The sequence below is a fragment of the Amblyraja radiata genome, chromosome 12, assembly GCF_010909765.2.
Source record: "Amblyraja radiata isolate CabotCenter1 chromosome 12, sAmbRad1.1.pri, whole genome shotgun sequence".
NCBI lineage: Eukaryota > Metazoa > Chordata > Chondrichthyes > Rajiformes > Rajidae > Amblyraja > Amblyraja radiata.
The window spans coordinates 33,605,854-33,626,711 of record NC_045967.1 but is presented as its reverse complement, the minus strand read 5'-3'; the positions used below and the strand labels follow the sequence as shown (position 1 = coordinate 33,626,711).

Here is a 20,858-nt window from a genome sequence, read left to right as displayed (position 1 = left end):
CCATGATCACATTGAATGGCAGTGCTGGCTCGAAGGGCCAAATGGTCTACTCCTGCACCTATTGTCTATTGTCTAAAGAGATTCGGAATTTTGTTTTGTTTTTTTAGTCAACTGTTCCTAGTCTGTGAAAATGTGCAGCAATCTGACTCAACAGCAGAGTTCAGTTTTTGGGTGTGGAATTCAGATGTACTTCATTTATGCAAATTATCATCCAGAAAAGATATGAAGCCATATGCCTCTGGCAACTTGAATCCTGCTTCAAAAGGGTAGATTATTTTGGTGGATTCTGATTGTATGCAAGCAATTATCTACCCACACCTCTCATTCTACGTATCTAACTCACTGACTCGTTTAGTTTAGAGTTTAGTTTAGAGATACAGTGTGGAAATAGGCCCTTTGGCCCATCGAGTCCATGCCATCCAGCGATCACCTGCATACTAGTTCTATCCCACACACTAAGGACAATTTACAGAAGATAATTAACCTGCAAATCTGCACATCTTTGGGATGTGGAAGGAAACTGGAGCACCTGGAGGAAACCCACACCGTCACAGGGTGAACGTGCAAACTCCATACAGACAGCACCCGTGGTCTGGATCAAACTGGTTCTGTGAACCACCATTTCTACCGCTGCGACTCTCTGCCACCCTTCCCTCTTTTCAAAAGAAAATGTTTATTGAAAATAATTAAAATTTTTTGTCAGCTTCTTCAGTAGAAACGAAGAAGTGCAGATGCTGATTAATACATAATCGGGCATAGAGTGCCAGAGTAACGCAGCAGGTCAGGCAGCCTCTTCAATATTAGGACTGGACAGTCGATATTCTGCTTGAGTCATCTTACCGATATAATTTACATGCCTGGTTAAGTAATATAACTGGACTGCCCAGAATCCAACAGAATTTCTCCCTAAGAGACTCTCTGCACCCTGCTAAATAAGGTATTTGCCACGACATTGTTTGAATTGTTTAATGCTTTTATATTCACTGTAGGTGAAGTCATGCATTAAAAACATATTAATAGCTTAGTGGGCAATTTATAAATGCTTTTTTTTTGCTTTTTCTCTCCTGCATAAACTGAAATTTGTTATTTCATTTAACCTTTATGAGGTTTTGAGCATATTGAGCGCAAGTCCGATAGATTTTTGGCCACGTGCAGGAGTGGAACAGCTCACCGTTCCCCCACTGGAGAGAAATATTTCAAACTTTGAGCAAAACTTTGACCTGAGTTGGTGCTGGGTTCCTCCTCTCTGAAACTAATCTGGGATATTTAATCAGGGCGTTATGTTCATCTGTGCTGTGGAACTGCCGGCTAGTTCACAGAGCAATCTAGCTCATTAAAATGTGTAGGCTGTGCCGTGTCGCCATGTCTCCTGCATAGTGAATAATGGCAAGGTTTTTTTTTGTGGCTTTTAAAATTAGCCCCTGACATTCACCTATCTTTAGGATGACTGCACACTCAACCCCAAAGAAGGGTCATTGCAACTTGGATATAGGTCTGGGTGAGTCTGAAGAAGGGTCTCGACCCGAAACGTCACCCATTTCCTTCTCTCCAGAGATACGGCCTGTCTCGCTGAGTTACTCCAGCACTTTGTGTCTATCTTTGGATATAAGTCAGTTAGAATTTCGCTAAACCCTGAGTTCTTGAAGCCCAGAGCTATTTTGTTCTGTACAAATGTAAGATTCTGAGAGGTATCAACAAAGAGGATGTGGAGACCACATTTCCTCTTGTGGGCGAATCTAGAATCTGGAGTAAAAACGTTTAAAAATAAGAGGTCATCCGTTTATGGCCAAGAATAGGCAAAATAGTTTCTCTGAAGCTCGCAAATATTTGAAACCTTTACTACAAGAGTGGTGACAGCAGTGTTTGAATTATATGAACGGATAGGCAGATACAATGTCATTATCTTCTTGAATGAGGGGTTGAAAGGCCAAGTGGCCCTTTCCTGTTCCTTATTTGTTTGTGCAAATAAGATTTCAGTTTCGTCTGTCCATTTGAAAGATTTTTACAAATTGGCTTCTCTTAATAACTAGCACGTACTAGCAATGCCTGCTGATAAATCAGTCTCACTCCCAATATCTAAAAACAAAGAACCACACGATGCCTGTTAATGCGCGAAAGGACACAAAGTACTGAAGTAACTCAGCGGGTCAGACATCATCTCTGGAGAACATGGTCACTTTTTGGGGAAAGACCTTTCTTCTGTCTGTAGAAGAAGGGTCTCGGCCTGAAATGTTACCTATCCATGTTCTGCTGAGTCACTGGAGTGACCTGCTGAGTCAGTCCAGTACTTTGTATCCTTTTCACTCCCAATATCATCAGGTGTGTGAATTTGATCATGGGGAATGTGTTCCCAACACGGCGCTCTGATCTCGATGCCTCCTGCCTTCTGTATAAATTATTTGTCAGAGCGAGGGCCAACTATCATCATCATTGTCACGGTTACAGCTTCCCTGTTCAAACATATTAATCAAGTTCCTTTGTTGGCGGAGAAAGCAGATATTTATCATGACTGAACAATTAAGGCATTTGGACTGATGGGCGAGGCATGGCCCTGCCTTGCTAGTGAGTTTCTGTTGATCTTGTGGTTGCTAGTCAGTGCCACCAAAAATAGAGTTCAATTTAAAAATACTGCTGAAATACCTGACCAAAATGAGAAGAGGGGTAGAGGTGATAATTATGACTCATGGGTTTTTTTTGTTTCTTTTATTATTGTCATGTGTCAGCTTTTTGTTGCTCGCTCTCCAGTCAGCGAAAAGACTATACACAATCAAGCCATCCACAGTGTACAGATGCAGGGTACAATGATTAGTGCAAGCTAAAGCCCAGTAAAGTCCGATTAAAGATAGTTTGATGGTCTCCAATGAGGTAGATGGGAGGTCTGGATTGTTCTCTAGTTGATGAGAGGACGGTTCTGTTGCCCAATATATAGAGCTCTTTAGTAAAATAAACCTCTTAGTATTATTAAAGTTAGTCCCAAAATATTCTGAACTACAGATTATAAACTAGAGAAAATCATGTTAAAGATTTGGTCAAATGCTTCAGTCATTTGTGAATTTAAGATTGATTCCAGGGGCTGATCAATTAATGGAGTAATTAAATAACTTTATTTAAGATATGAACCCTTCCACAACAATATTTAGGCTTGTCCAAGGTAATGTCTGTATAACTTAGTGCAGAAATAGTTTATATTTCACCCTGTCTTCTGATGGTTTAAGACTACAGTACGTGAATTGTTTGTGTACACAATGCTAACTGTCGCTTGCTAGAGAAATACACATTCACCTTCATCTTTAGGATAATGAAGTTAACAGCAGGAGTGAGTCTGAGTATTTTCTGCACGAATAATTGTTCCGGATTTGTTCATTTCTAGGGTCCAGTTTGGTGGAATGTTTAAAAGACTGGAACCAAATTGGAGGTTGTGAATTGAGTTTGCTGAGTGGATTGGACAGCAAGATGATGTCAAAGTGGATCACCATCGGTGGACATTCTCATGAGTTGGAGACTTAACACGGACATTGGGCAGCCTCATGAGTTGAAGACTTGATGCAGAAATCAGTCCGGCTCAGAATAATTGCGGTTAGTGAATGCGCAGCATTGTCTACAAACATTGATATTCTTTTTCTTAGAAAGAATTTAAACACTGAAAGCTTTACATTGATAGCTCAACATTCAATTTCAGTTTTGAACATTCTGCAATTTCCTTCCGTGGCCCACACTTCGTAAGGAGGAGATTGTTGCAGTCGGTGACCCTCTTGGTGAATGTGGCATAATGTCCAAACAGATGGAGTTGATCAACTTGTCATTCCTGACAGATAAAGAGAATGAAGCAATCATGAACGTTCTCATCCGTGATGCGCAGTTGAAGAAACTGGAGGATAAGCGAATAAGGTACTGTGGAGAGAGAAGATGTTGCGGTAAAGCTGCTGACTGGCGGAGTAGACTTGATGGGCCGAATGGTCTAATTCTGCTCCCAAAATTGTAGAATTCAATGTTAATCCCATTGGGGTATAAGCTTCCCAAGCATAATATGAGGTGCTGTTCCTCTAGTTTGTGTGTGGCTCACTCTGGCAATCGAGTGCCAGGCTTTGTCAAGCCCCCATCACTCTTCCAACGTTCTCACCCCTACTCAACTCGAAACGTCACCTGTCCATGTTCTCCAGAGATGTTTCCTGGTGCACTGAATTACTCTAGCATCTGCAGTTCCTTGAGTCTACTGTCCATATAGCTAATACTGTCTAATCCAGGCAACATTCTGGTAAATGTCTTGTGCAGCTAAAGCCTTGATATTCTTCCAATATTGGGGCACATATTACTCCAAATGCAGCCTCACCAGAATTTTATTAAGCACATGACTTCCTGATTTATATACTCAGTCCACTGACCAATGAAGATAAGCATATAAATCACCTTCTTTACCACTTTCAGGGAGCTATGAATTCTGTAAATCAATGCTGTTCTGACTCTTGCCATTAACTGTCTGCTTTTCCTTTACATTCAACCTCTCAAAGTGCAACACCTCACACTTGCTCAGATTAATCTCCATTATTATGCTATTTAAGAATGAAAATACCTATGCTCGACATTTCAACAGTGACTCATAAATATCAGGGTCAGATGATTCTGTTTGTCCACACAATCTCAGTTGCATTTTTGTTTGCATAAACTCTCTTAATTCACTTAAATTGAAGCTGTTTCAATATTTAGTTTTGATATATGTATGTCAGTTCAAAGTTCACACATATTTCTGTGGCCTTTAGTTTCAGAACAACTTGGGGAAATGAAGACAAGCACAGATCAATAGGCATGACTTTAAAATTGTCTTCCAGAACTCTTCTCCTAGCAAAGCTGATGTAAAGATGGATTTTTAACTATGATTCAATTTTGCAGTTCATTTCTTTATCCTTCAGGGAAATACTTTATCTTTCAGGGAAGCACATTTCTGCTCTGCTGCTGACCAACTGATTATTGAATACTAGAAACTTCCACTTCTACAAATTGATGGGAATTTTGCCTCCCACATAGTTCTGAGGTTGTTTTTTGTGAGGCTGCAATTCTTTCTCTTGCACCTGGAAAGATTAACTACCAAGGATATTCATTCCTTGAATGTGATTAGTGGGGTGCCACAAGGTTGGGTGCTGGGACCCCAGTAATTTACAATCTATATTACTAAAAGTCTGATCTTGACCGCTTTTGGCCCACTGTGCTGCGATTTCCGAGAGAACGCCACCATCTACGGCCATCATTTTTGGCCACCTCACTCAGAGCCCACGTTTGCCTTCCTGGACCAGAGGATTTTTCCCATTGATGAAAAATCAGAGAGATATTAATGTTTTTTAAAAATTCACCATTCTCTCTGTGCCCCTGCCGGAGGGAGGGGGAGGGACTATAAAACCAGGAAGTGGTGTGCCTCACTCAGTCTCTGCAAAATGGAGGTCACGTCTCTCAGAGCTCTGAATAACACTGAACACATGTCTACTCAACTGTGAGTGCCCTTAATGTGGTTTGAAAATGAAAATATGATTGGTTTGAAGTAAAAAGGCGCTGCCTGCAAATGGTTGTTTGGAGGGTTTGGTTGAAGTAAAAAGGCACTCTCTCTCTCTCCCCTCCTCTCTCCCCACCTCTCTCTCTCTCCCTATCTCTCTCTCTTTCCCTCTCTCCTCCTGTCTCTCTCCCTTTCTCTCTCTCCCCCCCTCTCTCTCTCCCCTCTCTCTCTCTCCCCTCTCTCTCTCTCCCCTCTCTCTCCCCTCTCTCTCCCTCCTCTTCCCTCTCCTCTTTCTACCCCCCTCTCTCTCTCTCTCTACCCCCCCTCTCTCTCTCTCTCCCCACTCTCTCCCTCCTCTCTCTCTCCCTCCTCTCTCTCTCTCCCCCTCTTTGCCTCTCTCCCCCCCCTCTCCCCCCCCCTCTCCCCCCCTCTCTCTCCCCCCTCTCTCTCCCCCTCTCTTTCTCCCCCCTTTCTCACATATCCCTCTCCCCACCTCTCTCTCTCTTTCCACCCTCTCTCTCCCTCTCTCTCTCTCTCCCCCTCTCTCCCTCTCTCTCTCCCCCCCTCTCTCCCCCCCCTCCCCCCCCCTCCCCCCCCCTCCCCCCCCCTCTCTCCCCCCCTCTCTCCCCCCCTCTCTCCCCCCTCTCTCTCCCCCTCTCTTTCTCCCCCCTTTCTCACATATCTCTCCCTCCCCTCTCTCTTTCTCCCCCCCCTCTCTCTCCCCCTCTCTCTCTCTCTCACTCTCTCTCTCCCCTCCCCCACTCTCCCTCTCTCTCTCTCTCTCTCCCCTCTTTCTCTCCCCCTCCTCCCCTCCCCCACCCTCCCTCCCCTAAACCCCCCTCCCCTCCACACCCCCCTACCCCCTTCCCTTCCCCACCCTCCCCCACTCCCTCCCCTTTCCTGCTCCCCAACTCTCCCCCTCCCCTCACCACCCTCTCAGCCCCCCCTCTCCCCCCCCCCCCCCCCCCCTCCCCTCTCTCTCTCCTCCCCTCCCTCTCTCCTCTCCTCCCGCACCTTTCCCCCCTCACCCACCCTCCCTCTTCTCCTCCCCTCCACCCCGCTCTCCCTCTTGCCCCCCTCTCTCTGTCTCTGCCTCTCTCTCTGTCTCGGCCCCATCTCTCTCTGCCCTCACTCTCTACCCCCGCCCCTCCCCCCCCCCCTCTCTAGATGTGACTGCAAGGCTATGCGTCAGCAGACAGGGTGGTTACGGAGTAAAAGGAGCACATTAATAATATTAATATAATATCAAAGGGGGTAATTAGCATGTGTGCGGAGGGGGGGGGGGGATAGTTAGTGTGTGTGACGATGCATGCCGCCTCCCCTGCCCCCCCCACAACCGCACGTTGGGGGAACAGACCCAACGGGTCTGCACTTAGTCTAGTATATATTGTAGATTGAAAAGACTAGGCTTGTATTCATTGGAGTTTAGAAGGATGAGGGGATATCTTATAGAAACATATAAAATTATAAAAGGACTGGACAAGTTAGATGCAGGAAAAATGTTCCCAATGTTGGGCGAGCCCAGAACCAGGGGCCACACTCAGAATAAAGGGGAGGCCATTTAAGAGTGAGATGAGAAAAAACTTTTTCGCCTAGAGAGTTGTGAATTTATGGAATTCCCTACCACAGAGGGCCAAATCACTGGACGGATTTAAGAGAGAGTTAGACGGAGCTCCAGGGACTAGTGGAATCAAGGGATATGGGGAGAAGGCAGGCACGGGTTATTGATAGGGGACGATCAGCCATGATCACAATGAATGGCGGTGCTGGCTCGAAGGGCTGAATGGCCTCCTCCTGCACCTATTTTCTATGTTTCTATATTAACAATTTAGACAAGAGAATTAAATGTGATATCTCCAAGTTTGCAGATGACACAAAGCTGGGTGGCAGTGTGAGCTGCGAAGAGGATGCTATGAGGCTGCAGGGTGACTTGGATAGTTTGAGTGAGTGGGCAGATGCATGACAGATGCAGTACAATGTGGATAAATGTGAGGTTATCCACTTTGGTGGCAAGAACATGAAGGCAGATTTTTATCTGAATGGTGTCAGATTAGGAAAAGGGGAGGTGCAACAAGACCTGGGTGTGCTCAAAGATCTTATAGCAGAGCAAGATGGCCTACTCCTACGCAAAACACGTAGTACGGTCATGGGCAGATTCATGGGTGATTATAGGACTCATTTTAGCAACCAGCCTCCGCCATCTTGCTTCTGGCCAAAGATCGGATCTTTGCTGCCGCCTCCGCTCCCGTATCTTCGCAAGTCTTTGACGGGCGGGGAGAGGGGGTGCGCGGCCCGGGATAGCAGGGAGAGGGAGGTGCGCGGCCCGGGCAGCAGGGAGAGAGGAGGGGAGTAGTGCAAGTGGGGTAGTGGTGGCGCAGGAGGGTTGGGTAGGGCCGGGCCGGGGGGAGGGAGAGAGCAAAGATCTTATAGAGGACCTCCGCTATAAGATCTTTGGGAGAGAGAGGTAGGGTAGGGGCCCGGGGTGCAGAGAGCATGGGGAGAGATGTAGAGCTGGGGGCTGGTGGGTTAAGGGACTACAGCATAGGAGGGGGGAAGACATTATAGCGTGGGGGGGAGGCGAGGGAGTGCCGGGGGGGGCAGGGGGGGGGGAGTTGAGGGGTAGGATAGGGCCTAGTGTGTGTGAAGTTGTGGGGAGGTTTACAATGTTTATTATTTAATGTCCCTTGTCTAGTCTGAAATAAAGTTCATCATTGGATATAAAAATCAGAAGAAATATAATTGTGTGTGTTATATGATTATATACATTTATATCACATTCATGTATGTGTGTTTATAAACATTTTATTCTTTAACAAGACGTATGAACTAACAGAATTATGAATCTAACCCTATATCACGCACAAAAACTGTTCCCCCGCAACGTTGATCACACTGCGAGTCGGGTCGGGTCGGGTAGGTTCCGGTTACTACAAAATCAACTCAAACACTGCTTATGAGCTATTTAAAAAGAAATGATTTAAAAAACATTAAAGAAGACAATTACCAGAGTCAAATTTTATTCTTGACAAGAATTAACAGAAGTATGAACTGACAGAATTATGACAGAATCACACACACAAACTGGTCCCCCGCAACGTTGATTACACTGCGAGTCGGGTCGGGTCGGGTAGGTTCCGGTTACTAAAATGGGCGGGGAAAAATGCCCAGGATCCCCTCCGTAGCGTACTACACGTCAGCCCATTGCATTTCGCAGGAGTAGCCTATCTTGCTCCGCTATTGGATCTTTGGGTGTGTTTGTACATCAGTCACTGAAAGGAAGCATCAGGTACAGCAGGTAATGAAGAAAGCTAATGGCATGTTGGCCTTCATTGCGAGATTATTTGAGTTTAGGAGCAAGGAGGTCCCACTGCAGTTGTACAGGGCCCTGGTAAAACCGCACCTGGAGTATTGTATGCAATTTTTGTCTCTTAATTTGAGGAATGACATTATTGCTATTGAGGGAGTGCAGCGTAGGTTCACCAGGTTAATTCCCGGGATGGCGGGACTGACATATGATGAAAGAATGGGTCGACTGGGCGTGTATTCACTGGAATTTAGAAGGATGAGATGGGATCATAGAAACATATAAATTCTTGAAGAATTGGACAGGCTAGATGCAGGAAAATGTTCCCAATGTTGGGGGGTCCAGAACCAGGTGTCACAGTTTAAGAATAAGGGGTAGGCCATTTAGGACTGAGATGAGGAAAAACGTCTTCACCATGAGAGTTGTGAATCTGTGGAATTCTGTGCCACAGAAGGCAATGGAGGTCAATTCACTGGATGTTTTCAAGATTTAGCTCTTAGGGCTAAAGGAATCAAGGGATATGGGGAATAAGCAGGAACAGGTTACTGATTTTAGATGATCAGCCATGATCATATTAAATGGCAGTGCTGGCTCAAAGGGCCGAATGGCCTACTCCTGCACCTATTTTTCTGTTTCTATGTTTCTAATTACTTCTGGCTATTGGGGGTTGTAATTGCACTACTCCACCTCCTCACTCTTTTATTCAATTTCCCTGGAACTCCACTCACCGTCCCCTTCTACTCCATACTCTGTCCTCTCACCTCTCCACTTCATGTCCATTCTGCTTCCACTCTGTCCTTTTGTTTCTCAACTCACCTCCCCCAACAATGTTCCCTTCCAAGGTACACAAAATTGCTGGGGAAACTCAGCGGGTGCAGCAGCATCTATGGAGCGAAGGAAACAGGCGACGTTTCGGGCCGAAACCCTTCTTCAGACGTTCCCTTCCACCTTGCCAAACCTGTTCTCGGCAGTACTCTCCCCCATTGTTATGCAGTGATGCTCCTGTTCTCACCAGCACTGCACCCCAGCATTATCAAGTGATGGATCTCAGATCTCTGCTACAGGCCACCTGGATCTAGAGCTGGATGTGGACAAGGTTCTGGGCTCAAACCTGGAAAAATTCAGTCCAACGTGTTCCCTGGGTTTCTGACCACAAGTGTCACATCCAGTGTACATGTCCATTCTACATTCTTCAGTAGCAGCCTCAAAGTTGTTCCTATTTGCTTCCCATGTTGACTTTGGCTCAGCCACCAAGCACAACATCTGGAGGCTGCAGCGAATCGTTCGATCAGCTGAGAAGGTTGTTGGCTGCAACCTTCCCCCCCCCCCCATTGACGAACTGTACACTGCAAAGGCCAGGAAGTGAGTGGGTAAGGTAATCTCTGACCTCTCTCACACCGGCAACAAACTTTTTGAAGCATGTCCCTCTGGAAGGTGACTCCGGACTGCCAAAGCTGCCACAGCCAGACATAAAAACAGCTTTTTCCCACAAGCAGTAACTGTATTCAATAACCAAAGGTCTGTTGCCTCCTTTTGCTCCGGTATTTTATTTCATTCACATGTTTAAACTATAATGTTTTATTCTTAATTGTTTACTGTATGTCGTGTTGTTACTTGTGAGAGGAGCACTAAGGCACATTTCTTGTATGTGTACATACTTGGCCAATAAACGTATTCATTCATTCAGGCTGCCGCTGAAGGAGATGCTGGTGTCCTGAGCCTGGAGGGGTAAAACCAGGCCTGGGTGGACCACAGAGACAGTTCATTCAGGCCAGGTGTTACCAATGGTGCCACATGTTGAGCACCATAGGAATAAACAGCAAGAGCAACCTTGTGAGATTCATCCACATCGGGAGAGCATATCTGAAGTAGCGCAGTTGGATTTGATGTGCCGTTGTGTAGAATGAAAGTTAATAATATAATTGATGTCATCTGTCAGTGCAATGTCGGGGTTTGTGCTCCATGATCCCGTAATCACTCCTTACTGTTGTGTCTCTTTCTAAAGAAAGTTGAAGAATGAGCTGCTGGAAATTCGGCGTAAAGGAGCCAAACGTGGCAGCCTGGACTACAGTGACAAGACTTGTGCTCGCTGTCAAAAGAGCCTTGGTCGCTTTGTTAAGAGTGGGCGTGTGTGCAAGCAGTGTAACCACCTGGTGTGCAAGGAGTGCGGCACTGAAGGTGTAAACCAAATGTGGAAATGCAACGTGTGCATCAAAGAGTCGTGAGTGTGTACTTATTTACTAGTATTTTGTTTAAATATAGAAAATGCCTGAATGGAGTACTTCATGCATGTGGTGTAGCTACAGAATCCATGTATTAATGGGGTGGGTGAGCTGGAACTGGACGTATCTGATCTCTCACTGCAATGAATAAAAACACTCTCAGATTATGCAATAGTAAATGCTTGGGAGATCAAAATGTCAGGTTTATACTGAGTTATGTCATCTATTATTTTTCAAGGGTCATACTTTTCCCAATAGACAAAGGGAGAATACTTCTATTGAAAATAGAATGCTAACATTTGCCCCAAAATGCTGCATTACCTGAATTAATTTCATTGTTGCCAACAATCAAGAGTCACAATTGATTTTGACACAAAGATGTCATGGCCTTCTAAAGATATCCAAAAGTACAGGAACCAAAGTACTGGAATGGGAACGGTTGAAGGGGATACATCACAAAATTACTCATCTACTAGAGATTCAGAGCCACTTGAAGCAAGATACAGTCTGGAACATGCAATCGTTAAACTAATTTGAGAATATAGACCCTAATTCACCGGGGGCGGTCACAGTGGTATCAGCGGTTGAGTTGCTGACTTACAGCGCTTACAGTGCGGAGACCCAGGTTCTAGCCCGACTACGGGTGCTGTCTGTACGGAGTTTGTATGTTCTCCCCATGACCGCGTGTGGGTTTTCTCCGAGATCTTCGCTTTCCACCCACACTTCAAAGACCTACAGTATGTAGGTTAATTGGCTTGGTGTATGTGTAAATTGTCCCTAGTGTGTGAAGAATAGAGTTAAAGTGCTGGGATCGCTGGTCGGTGCTGACTCAGTGGGCCGAAGGGCCTGTTTCCATGCTGTATCTCTAAAACTAAAAACTAAAGTATCACTTCCCAACTTGACAAGTGATAAGTAAAAGAAGGTATCTATCACGTAATTTCCTTCACTCAATTCCAGTAGCAGAAAACCAAGCCTCTGGCATTCTGAAACGTATTTGCAGAATTAAAATTATAATCCTTGATGTAATTTTTCAATAAGGTGCCTTCCACAAGCTAGGCATCCAGCAGCCATTTTAAGCACAGCTTCAACAAGAGAGCTAATTGGATTTCTCTTGATCGAAGCATGCAAAACCTTTGAAACAATAACTTTGGAGTTAAAAGTGGTAGTTGATGTTAATTAGTCTAAAAGTGCTAAGAATTATTTCATTTTGCTAAATACTGTGCATTCAGAAAGTATTCAGGCCCCTTCACTTTTTCCACATTTTGTTACATTAGAGCCTTATTTTGAAATGGATTAAATATTTTTTTTTTTTATCATCAATCTACACACAATACCCCAGAATGAAGAAGAGAAAACAGGTGTTTAGAATTTTTTGCAAAGTAACTAAAAAGAAATAACTGAAATATGAGATTTACATAAGTATTCAGACCCTTTGCTATGACACTCAAAATTGAGCTTAGGTTCATCCTGTTCCCATTGATTATACTTGAGATGTTTCTACAACTTGATTGGAGTCCACCAGTGGTAAATTAAATCATGATTGGACATGATTTGGAAAGGCACATGCCTGTCTATATAAAGTCCCACAATTAACATTGCATGTCAGAGAAAAAACCAAGCCATGAAGACGAAGGAATTGTCCGTAGACCTCCGAGACAGGATTGTGTCTAGTAACAGATCTAAGGCAGGTTATAAAACAATTTCTGCAGCATTGCAGGCCCCAAATGCACAGTTGCCTCCGTAATTCTTAAATGGAAGAACTTTGGAACCACCAGGACTCTTCATAGAGCTGGCCGCCCGGCCAAACTGAGCAATCGGGGGAGAAGGGCCTTGGTCAGGGAGGTGACCAAGAACCCAATGGTCACTCTGACAGAGCTCCAGAGTTCCTCTGTGGAGATGGGAGAACCTTCCAGAAGGACAACTATATCTGCAACACTCCACCAATCAGGACTTTATGGTAGAGTGGTCAGATGAAAGCCACTCCTCAGTAAAAGGCACATGGCAGCCCGCTTGGAGTTTGCCAAAAGGCACCTAAACAAGATTCTCTGGCCTGATGAAACCAAGATTGAACTCTTTGGTCTGAATGCCAAACGTCACGTCTGGAGGAAACCAGGCACTGCTGATCATCTGGCCAATACCATACCTGCGGTGAAGCATGGTGGTGGCAGCATTATGCTGTGAGAATGTTTTTCAGCGGCAGGAACTGGGAGACTAGTCAGGATTGTGGGAAAGATGAAGGGAACGGCGTACAGAGAGATCCTTGATGAACACCTGCTCCAGAGCGTTCTGGACCTCAGACTGGTGCGGAGGTTCACTTTCCAACAGGACAACGGCCCTAAGCACACAGTCAAGACAATGCAGGAGTGGATTTGTGACAAGTCTGAATTTAATCCATTTTAGAATAAGGCTGTAACGTAACAAAATGTGGAAAAGGTGAAGGGGTCTGAATACTTTCAGGATGCAGTGTACAGTCTAGACTAAGCCTTAACGTACTCCTCCACAGCTGAAGACAAATAAAATGGAAGTTCACAGCTAATGTAATCATTTGTTCTTCAGAAAGCTGAAGAAACAGACTGGAGATTGGTTCTTTGAAAATCGAGCAAAAAGGCACACCATTGATTTTGGTAGTGATATTATAAGAGCATCACTAAAGAGGAAACAAGGGGGTAAGTTACAGAGGCATCCATATTGTCAATACCTGTTATGGGTATGTATATATAAAGCATAATGTTCAACTTTTTTCAAAACTTGAGCCTTCGAGTTTAGCTTCCCACCCTACATCAACCATAAATGGGTGCCGGTCCAAATCTCTGCTGCCTGTGTCCTAACTCGCACCAAGTTGTAGTTGGCTACGACTCCTGTGCTCATTGACTTGCACTGGGTCCCAGTTAAATCCTTTTGACACATTCCATCCTTGGTTTCAGGTCCCTCCATCCAACTTTGGTAAACTTCTACAACTCCTCAAGATTTCGGAATCCTCTAATTCTGGCCTCTTGTGCATCCTTGATTGTAATTGCTCCATGTTAGTTACCTCAGTTCTAAACTCACAGAATTCCTCTCACCTACACTTCCAAATCACTCCTTGTACCTTTAAGGTTTTTCTTAAAATCTAGCATAACTCAATGATTTCTTATACAATATGATGTCAAATGTTGTCTTTTTTGTATCCCTGACCAAGCCTGTGAAGTTTCTTAGGGTGTTTTACTATGATAAATTTGGTACACTAAAGTAAGCTGTTGCTTTAGTAGAGTGCATTTTATTCTGTACGCAATGTGCAATCCCGTTTATTTTTTTTACTGTGGGATTGAATGGGTGGTGTTATGAATTGGGACCATGGATGGTAAAAGCTGGTAAATACCTCCCAATTTTTCACAGATGGTGTAGTAAATAAGCGAGGGACGGCAGGGCAGGCATTGCTACAACAGGCACTGGCGGTTGAGGCAAAGGAAAATATTGAGGCAAAGGCACAGCAGAAAATTTCTCAATATGGAGGCAAGGTTTCTGGGTGAGTGTGATTATCTAGGATATGGTGGAGGTTATTTTTTAAGTCATTAACTTAGGATTTTTTTTGCCATTGATCTGTTTATTTTAGTTTATGTGTAAGTAACCATAAAGAAAAATCCAATGTATAGAATATTATACACGTTCAAATCTGTTTCTAAACTTGGTTTCAATGAATTTCACACAACCATGTTTTATAACGTTGTTATTGCATATGTTTTATAGTGTTATACATTAAGTATCTACAAAACAGTAAGGAATTTCTACCCTGATATTCCTTTTTGTGGTTTAGAAGGAAAAGAAAGTTAAGAAATCTTGCATCTATTCGAAGGATACAAGACATACTAAAAATGGGAGCATTGTTGAAATCTCCAATGCTCTTGAGCCTCAGCGAGGGTGAAAAGTTGCTGAGATGAAAAGTCGTACATTGTCTCAAAATAAACTTTTCTTGGAAGCTTTTCCAGCCAAACCTGGTTCCCTCAGCCAAAGGAGGTCCATGAGCTCAGAATGGACAGTGAGGGCTACAATAATCAGTAGATAAAACTGGACTAGGACCAAGGCAATTAATGGGAAGAGGAGGAGAAAACGAGGATTGTAAAAGAATTCTGTTGTATCTCATTCTGTATCTCAAGGGGACTTCCAATGGAAACTTTACCCCATATTCAGTAAATATCTAGCAAAAGTGACATGCTAATTTCCTTTACATAGCGGATATTTTGATATGCTTTAGAAAATAGATTGCAAGATATCTATGCTAAGTACTGGTACTGCAAAAGGACAATCTTTCAAGTTGCTGCACTTTATCGCTTCAGGGAGACAATTGTATTTGATGTCAAATGCATGCAGGCTTCATTATGGATTTAATATCTATGGGTCCAATTCCTCCATGTGTTGGAGCTGGAGAGTCTGATCCATGATTTTATTACAAGAGCCTAAATTTTACAGGTTAAGATCATTAACTGTGTCCTTTTTTACTTTGACCTCTAAATTACAAGGCAAAGACATACAATGTATTCAATGCAGCGATATTTATCCTTGATCAAAATCAAATGAACCCTTGTAAATTTTACTTTGCAGTTACTTATAAACAGTAGAGGGATCAAATAAGTAGAATTAATCTGGTTATTGTAAACTAAGAGTAAATCGATAGGCACCCACAGTGTTATTTTTGGTTCACAAAATGTTATTTTGACTTTGCAACATGTCAGAAGAATGAAATGAGTAATATGAGTAATATGTTTCCCTGAATCAACAGTAAAATAATTAATCCATCTATCTGTGGCTTTTGATAGTGACCAGTCTGAAGCCCGAGAGGCTTCTGATCATCCAAGCGATACAGAGTCCACTGGACGTGTGAGTGTCGGCAGCTACAACAATCCACAATTTGCCTCAAATCACAGCACACCTAACAATTCCAGGTGAGGGATATACAGATGTCCTGAAATCCGTTGGATTAAATAGAAATTTTAGGTTAATTTATTTCCTTATAAACTGGCTTTTTGACCAAGTCTTGGGTATATTGACTGACTAACTTCTTACATGGCATGCATCATATTTTATTTGATAACATACCTCTGAGATGTTTTGTAATAAAACTCCACGAATCAGATATCCCAATTATCTGATGGTTCAGGAAATGGCTCACTTAGTTTTGTTTCTGGCAGTCCTTTTATATGCACTGTCCCCAGTCCCCCGGCAGGAACTCTAACCCCACATTCCTTTTATTCCCTTATCGTGTATCTATACTGAGTCTTTCTGCTGAGTGGTTAGCACGCAACAAAAGCTTTTCATTGTACCTTGGTACACATGACAATAAACTAAACTAAACTAAACATCTAGTTCAATACTAGACTACGATGGGTCCCATGTTCACACGGGAGGGCTGGTCCCCCAACGCAATATTCCACCTCTCCACCAATTCCAATATTAGCGGCCAGTGGGGGTGGGCTTTCTGGAGCGCTGGTATGGGTGTTGTGGGCCAAAGGGACTGGTTTCCAAAAGGCTAGTATGGACATTGTGGGCCAAATGAATTCTTGGGCTGGCAGCTCAGTCACTCCGGCCTGGTGGGCTGGCAGCTCAGTCACTCGGGCCTGGTGGTCTGGCAGCTCCGTCCTGGTGGGCTGGCAGCTCAGTCACTCATGCCTGGTGGGCCGGCAGTTGACTCACTCACGGCTGGTGGGCCGGCAATTGACTCACTCACGGCTGGTGGGCACACACACACACACACACACACATCCTCCATCACACACACACTCCACCTGACACACACAATCCAACACACACACACACACACACACTCCATCTCACACATTTAAACCCTCCATCTCACACACACACCATCTCTCACACACATTCACACACAACATATATATGACAGTAAAACTGTCTTGAATCTACTCACGCGGTTGAGCGCGGCCTCTCCCCTGAGTGGGACTTCCGCAGTGAGCGGGACTTCCGGAATGAGCAGCACAGTGCAGACCAACCCTTCAATTCAGTTCAAGCAGCACAGTGCAGACCAACCCTTCAATTCAGTTCAAGCAGCACAGTGCAGACCAACCGTTCAATTCAGCTCAGGCAGCACAGTGCAGACTCACAGTTCAGTTCACTCACGGCGTAGACTCACAATTCTGGACTCAACTCTCACTCACGGTCTTCCGGAGTGACTGACTCGTGTGCAGCCTCCGGGGCTTTATTCTCCTGGCCCTCCGGAAGGGGCGTTACCTTCATCATGGTGATGGACAGGTTAGAAGACCAAACTGCTGATCTCACGATTTTTTTAAACATTCATAACTTTTTTATTATTTCACCGATCGGAAAAAACCTCAGGGCAGTTGGAGGGAAGGAGAGGAGGGCAGTGAGTAAGATGGCGAAAAAATCATAGCGATATAGGCTGCTGTTTTTTTCTAAAATTTATTTACAACGTAGACAGGAAGTGGTCAAGGTGAGACTTTTAGAAATAGTATAGATATGCTCAAGGCCTTGAAGATGTTGGTCAAGGCAAACCAGTTACTCTTTAGGTGTAAATGTAGTAACTTTTTTTTCCTCAACCCTCTCTGCTCTGTACCCTTTACTGCTGATTACATTGCACTTCCTATAGTAAGTGTTGTACATCTCTTTGAACGTTTTTCTCTTTCAAGCTGGGAACCTCTGGTCGGAGAGTTCAGAATAGAGACTCTTTTTAGGGAGCCTAATGTTGGGCAGTGGAACGGCATGGCCAGCCCAATGTAACCAATCGAGTCTTAGTGCTGGGGGTAGTGGCCTGGGAAAGGTCACTGAGTTCATTTATCCTTCCAGTAAATTCAGAAGAATTTTGGAGACACATCATTGGAGTATTTTTCCATTGAGATGCCGACTCTAGATAGTCCAGATCTCAAAAATTAAAAGGGGGCAAGCTTCACTGCGGCCCAGTAGACCGTGACTTTTGTGCCAAGGTTGAGATCATTGATCTCCAAACATCCGTTTCCTCCATCGACCAAAGGCTGCCATATACACTCTTGGTGGCTCACATAAGCAAACAACACATGTTCAATGATTTTCAGTGATTCTGCAGTGGGAAGGGCGAGTGACAAATTATCAGCAATATAGGTGCAAACAAAATCAAAAGTCACACAAAGCATCTGCCACAAACAATGTTTATTCAGTAATATGTTTGATTAAGTATACCTCTGTGTATGCTGTTTGCTGGAGTTCACCCACTTAATAAACATGTTAATCAACAGATGTTTGAAACTGAACTTTAAAAATGGAATCATGTCAGAATGTCTAGCGTTGCCATTTGTCAGAATGTCTAGCGTTGAATTAAGCCATGGCTTAAAAAATTACCCCAAATTTGAAGTAGTGGTTTCAGATTCTAGACTGCTGAAGTATCGCAGAGACAAGTAAATCAATCAGAATTTTCAGTGTTATTTTAAAATCAAGAGGGATAAGAAATATAATTTCGATAGCTTCATCATGTTATGACCATTGTAGATCCTGAGTGCTCTTTCAAATGTTTTTTATGTCATTATGAGGCAAATTAATCCATATTTGTTGTAAATGCAGCAAAAGAGCAATATAAAGAAGCTTTCAGGTTGTTTTTTAAGACTCTCACAATCCCAGGTGATGGGCAGTTTCTTCCATGTATGTCGAGTTTTAAAGGTCTTTGTAAACATGCTCTTTTATTTTTTCCAGGCGGAGTTCCTTAACTGAGAGTAACCTCGGTAATGGGATTGTCCTTCCCATTCCCAGAGTCGTCATAGGCAGCATGACTCTTCCAGCCACGTCAACGCCAATGGCCATCAGCAAAGCCAACATGAAAGCCGACTCAGATAACGTACTGCAAAATACTCTCCCTGTCTCATTTTATTTATTGTTTATATCTGACAAAGTTCTATTTATTGCTTACCTCTCAGTTTTATTTTAGAAATGGCTCAGTGGCGACGTGAGGAGCCAACTACATAAAATATATGGAGCTGCATATGACAAATTGTGCAAACCATCTGACAAATTTGAATTTGCAAGGACGTTTTGGGTTTACTGTGTTCAAAAAAAGCATGAAAGGTTTTGAGAGGGGCAGATATAAATAGGTTATTTGGCACACAAAACTGCAATAAATAACTCCAAGTAAAATATTTTAATAAAGTGCCTTTGAGATGAACAATTATGTAAAAGTTTTTTATAATTACCAACCTCTTATCCAAGGCTCCTGCAGCTATTTCCATGAAAATCACCAAGAGATTATCTCTGATGGAATCTGGTACAAATTTCTCTCCTGTTTGTAAACCCTGTATTAAGAAAATTAGTCCAGGGTCCAGCTCCTTTGCTGAACTCCAGGTGGACTCTATGGAGAAGGAGCTGCCAGGTTCCCAGCTAATTACAGCAACCTCCAGAAGCGCCATAGAAAACATTTGATCAGGATTGCAAGAAATTGCAGCGAATTGTGGATGCAGCCCAGATCATCGCACAAACCAACCTCCCTTCCATTGACTCCATTTATACCCCAAGCTGCCTCGGCAAGGCCAGCAGCATAATCAAGGATAAGTCGCACCCTGGTCACTCCCTCTATTCCCCTCTCTCATTGGGCAGAAGGTATAGAAGTGTGAAAACGCACACCTCCAGATTCAGGGAGTTTCTTCCTAGCTGTTATCAGGCAACTGAAGCATCTTACCACAACTAGAGAGCAGTCCTGAACTACTATCTTGGTGACCCTCTGAATATTTTTGATCAGACTTTACTGGCTTTACTTTGCACTAAACGTTATTCCTTTATTATGTATCTATGCAATTGGCGCGATTGTAATCATGCATTGTGTCTCCGCTGACTGGTTAGCACACAACAAAAGCTTATCACTGTGCCTCAGTATACAGTACGTGACAATAAACTAAACTGATAAATGAGTTCCACATTCATACACAAATTCGTGGAAATCCAGCAGTAAATATTTGCTGTTTCTCCTTCATTAGTCCACAAAAGTCTGGGCTACTGGATCCCTGCAATTATATCACATTCGAGGATGGCAGGAGACTACAGTTATTTTTTACTTACTCAAGGGATGTAGATGTTTCCATTATTTAGTACCCGTCCCTATTAGCCCTTGAAGAGTAAGAAAGGAAACGTGTCAGCTTTACCCTTTCTGGTCAATGTATGATTCCAAATCCACATAAATATGTCTGATTCATAACACCCTGCTGAAATGTCTTACTAAACCACACAGTTCTATCAAATAAAAACAAAATAAGTTGGAGAGTGAAGAAATATTCTGAGGTGCTTCTTACTACAATGGATCAAGAAGTGTTTCCATATTTTCTGACACTTCAGTTTTTAACGTATTATTTCAAAAGAGGATACCTCTTGGCATGGTTGAAATATACATTCACTTTAAAACAAAGATCTCAGATGTACATCTAATGTATTCAAAATAGTTTATTTAAAAAATACGTACAGGGCCCTAGTGAGACCACACCTGGAGTATTGTGTGCTATTGAGGGAGTGCAGCGTAGGTTCACAAGGTTAATTGATGGCGGGTCTGTCATATGCTGAGAGAATGGAATGGCTGGGCATGTATACTCTGGAATTTAGAAGGATGAGAGGGATTCTTATTGAAACATATAAGATTATTAAGGGTTTGGACATGCTAGAGGCAGGAAACATGTTCCCGACATTGGGGGAGTCCAGAACCAGGGACCACAGTTTAAGAGGTAAAGCCATTAAGGGGTAAGCCGTTTAGAACGGAGATGAGGAAACACTTTTCACACAGAGAGTTTTGAGTCTGTGGAATTCTATGCCTCAGAAGGCGGTGGAGGCCGGTTCTCTGGATACTTTCAAGAGATAGCTAGATAAGGCTCTTACAGGTAGCGGAGTCAGGGGATAT

The 20,858-nt window shown here is 43.5% G+C and overlaps 1 protein-coding gene across 2 annotated transcripts in view; it reads left to right on the top strand.

Annotated features, from left to right (window-relative positions):
• The window catches only part of sytl4 (synaptotagmin like 4), a 59,720-nt gene that overhangs the window by 17,884 nt on the left and 20,978 nt on the right, over positions 1-20,858 (top strand). Inside the window, exons 2-8 of one of the 2 annotated variants that reach the window (XM_033030442.1) lie at positions 3,371-3,576; positions 3,680-3,888; positions 10,792-11,007; positions 13,565-13,674; positions 14,384-14,513; positions 15,802-15,927; positions 18,680-18,821. In XM_033030442.1, the coding sequence (XP_032886333.1) occupies positions 3,770-3,888; positions 10,792-11,007; positions 13,565-13,674; positions 14,384-14,513; positions 15,802-15,927; positions 18,680-18,821 (843 nt within the window). In that variant the 5' untranslated portion in view covers positions 3,371-3,576; positions 3,680-3,769. Of the gene's footprint in view, positions 1-3,370; positions 3,889-10,791; positions 11,008-13,564; positions 13,675-14,383; positions 14,514-15,801; positions 15,928-18,679; positions 18,822-20,858 lie in introns of both variants that reach the window. The other variant, XM_033030443.1, reaches the window with a different exon arrangement.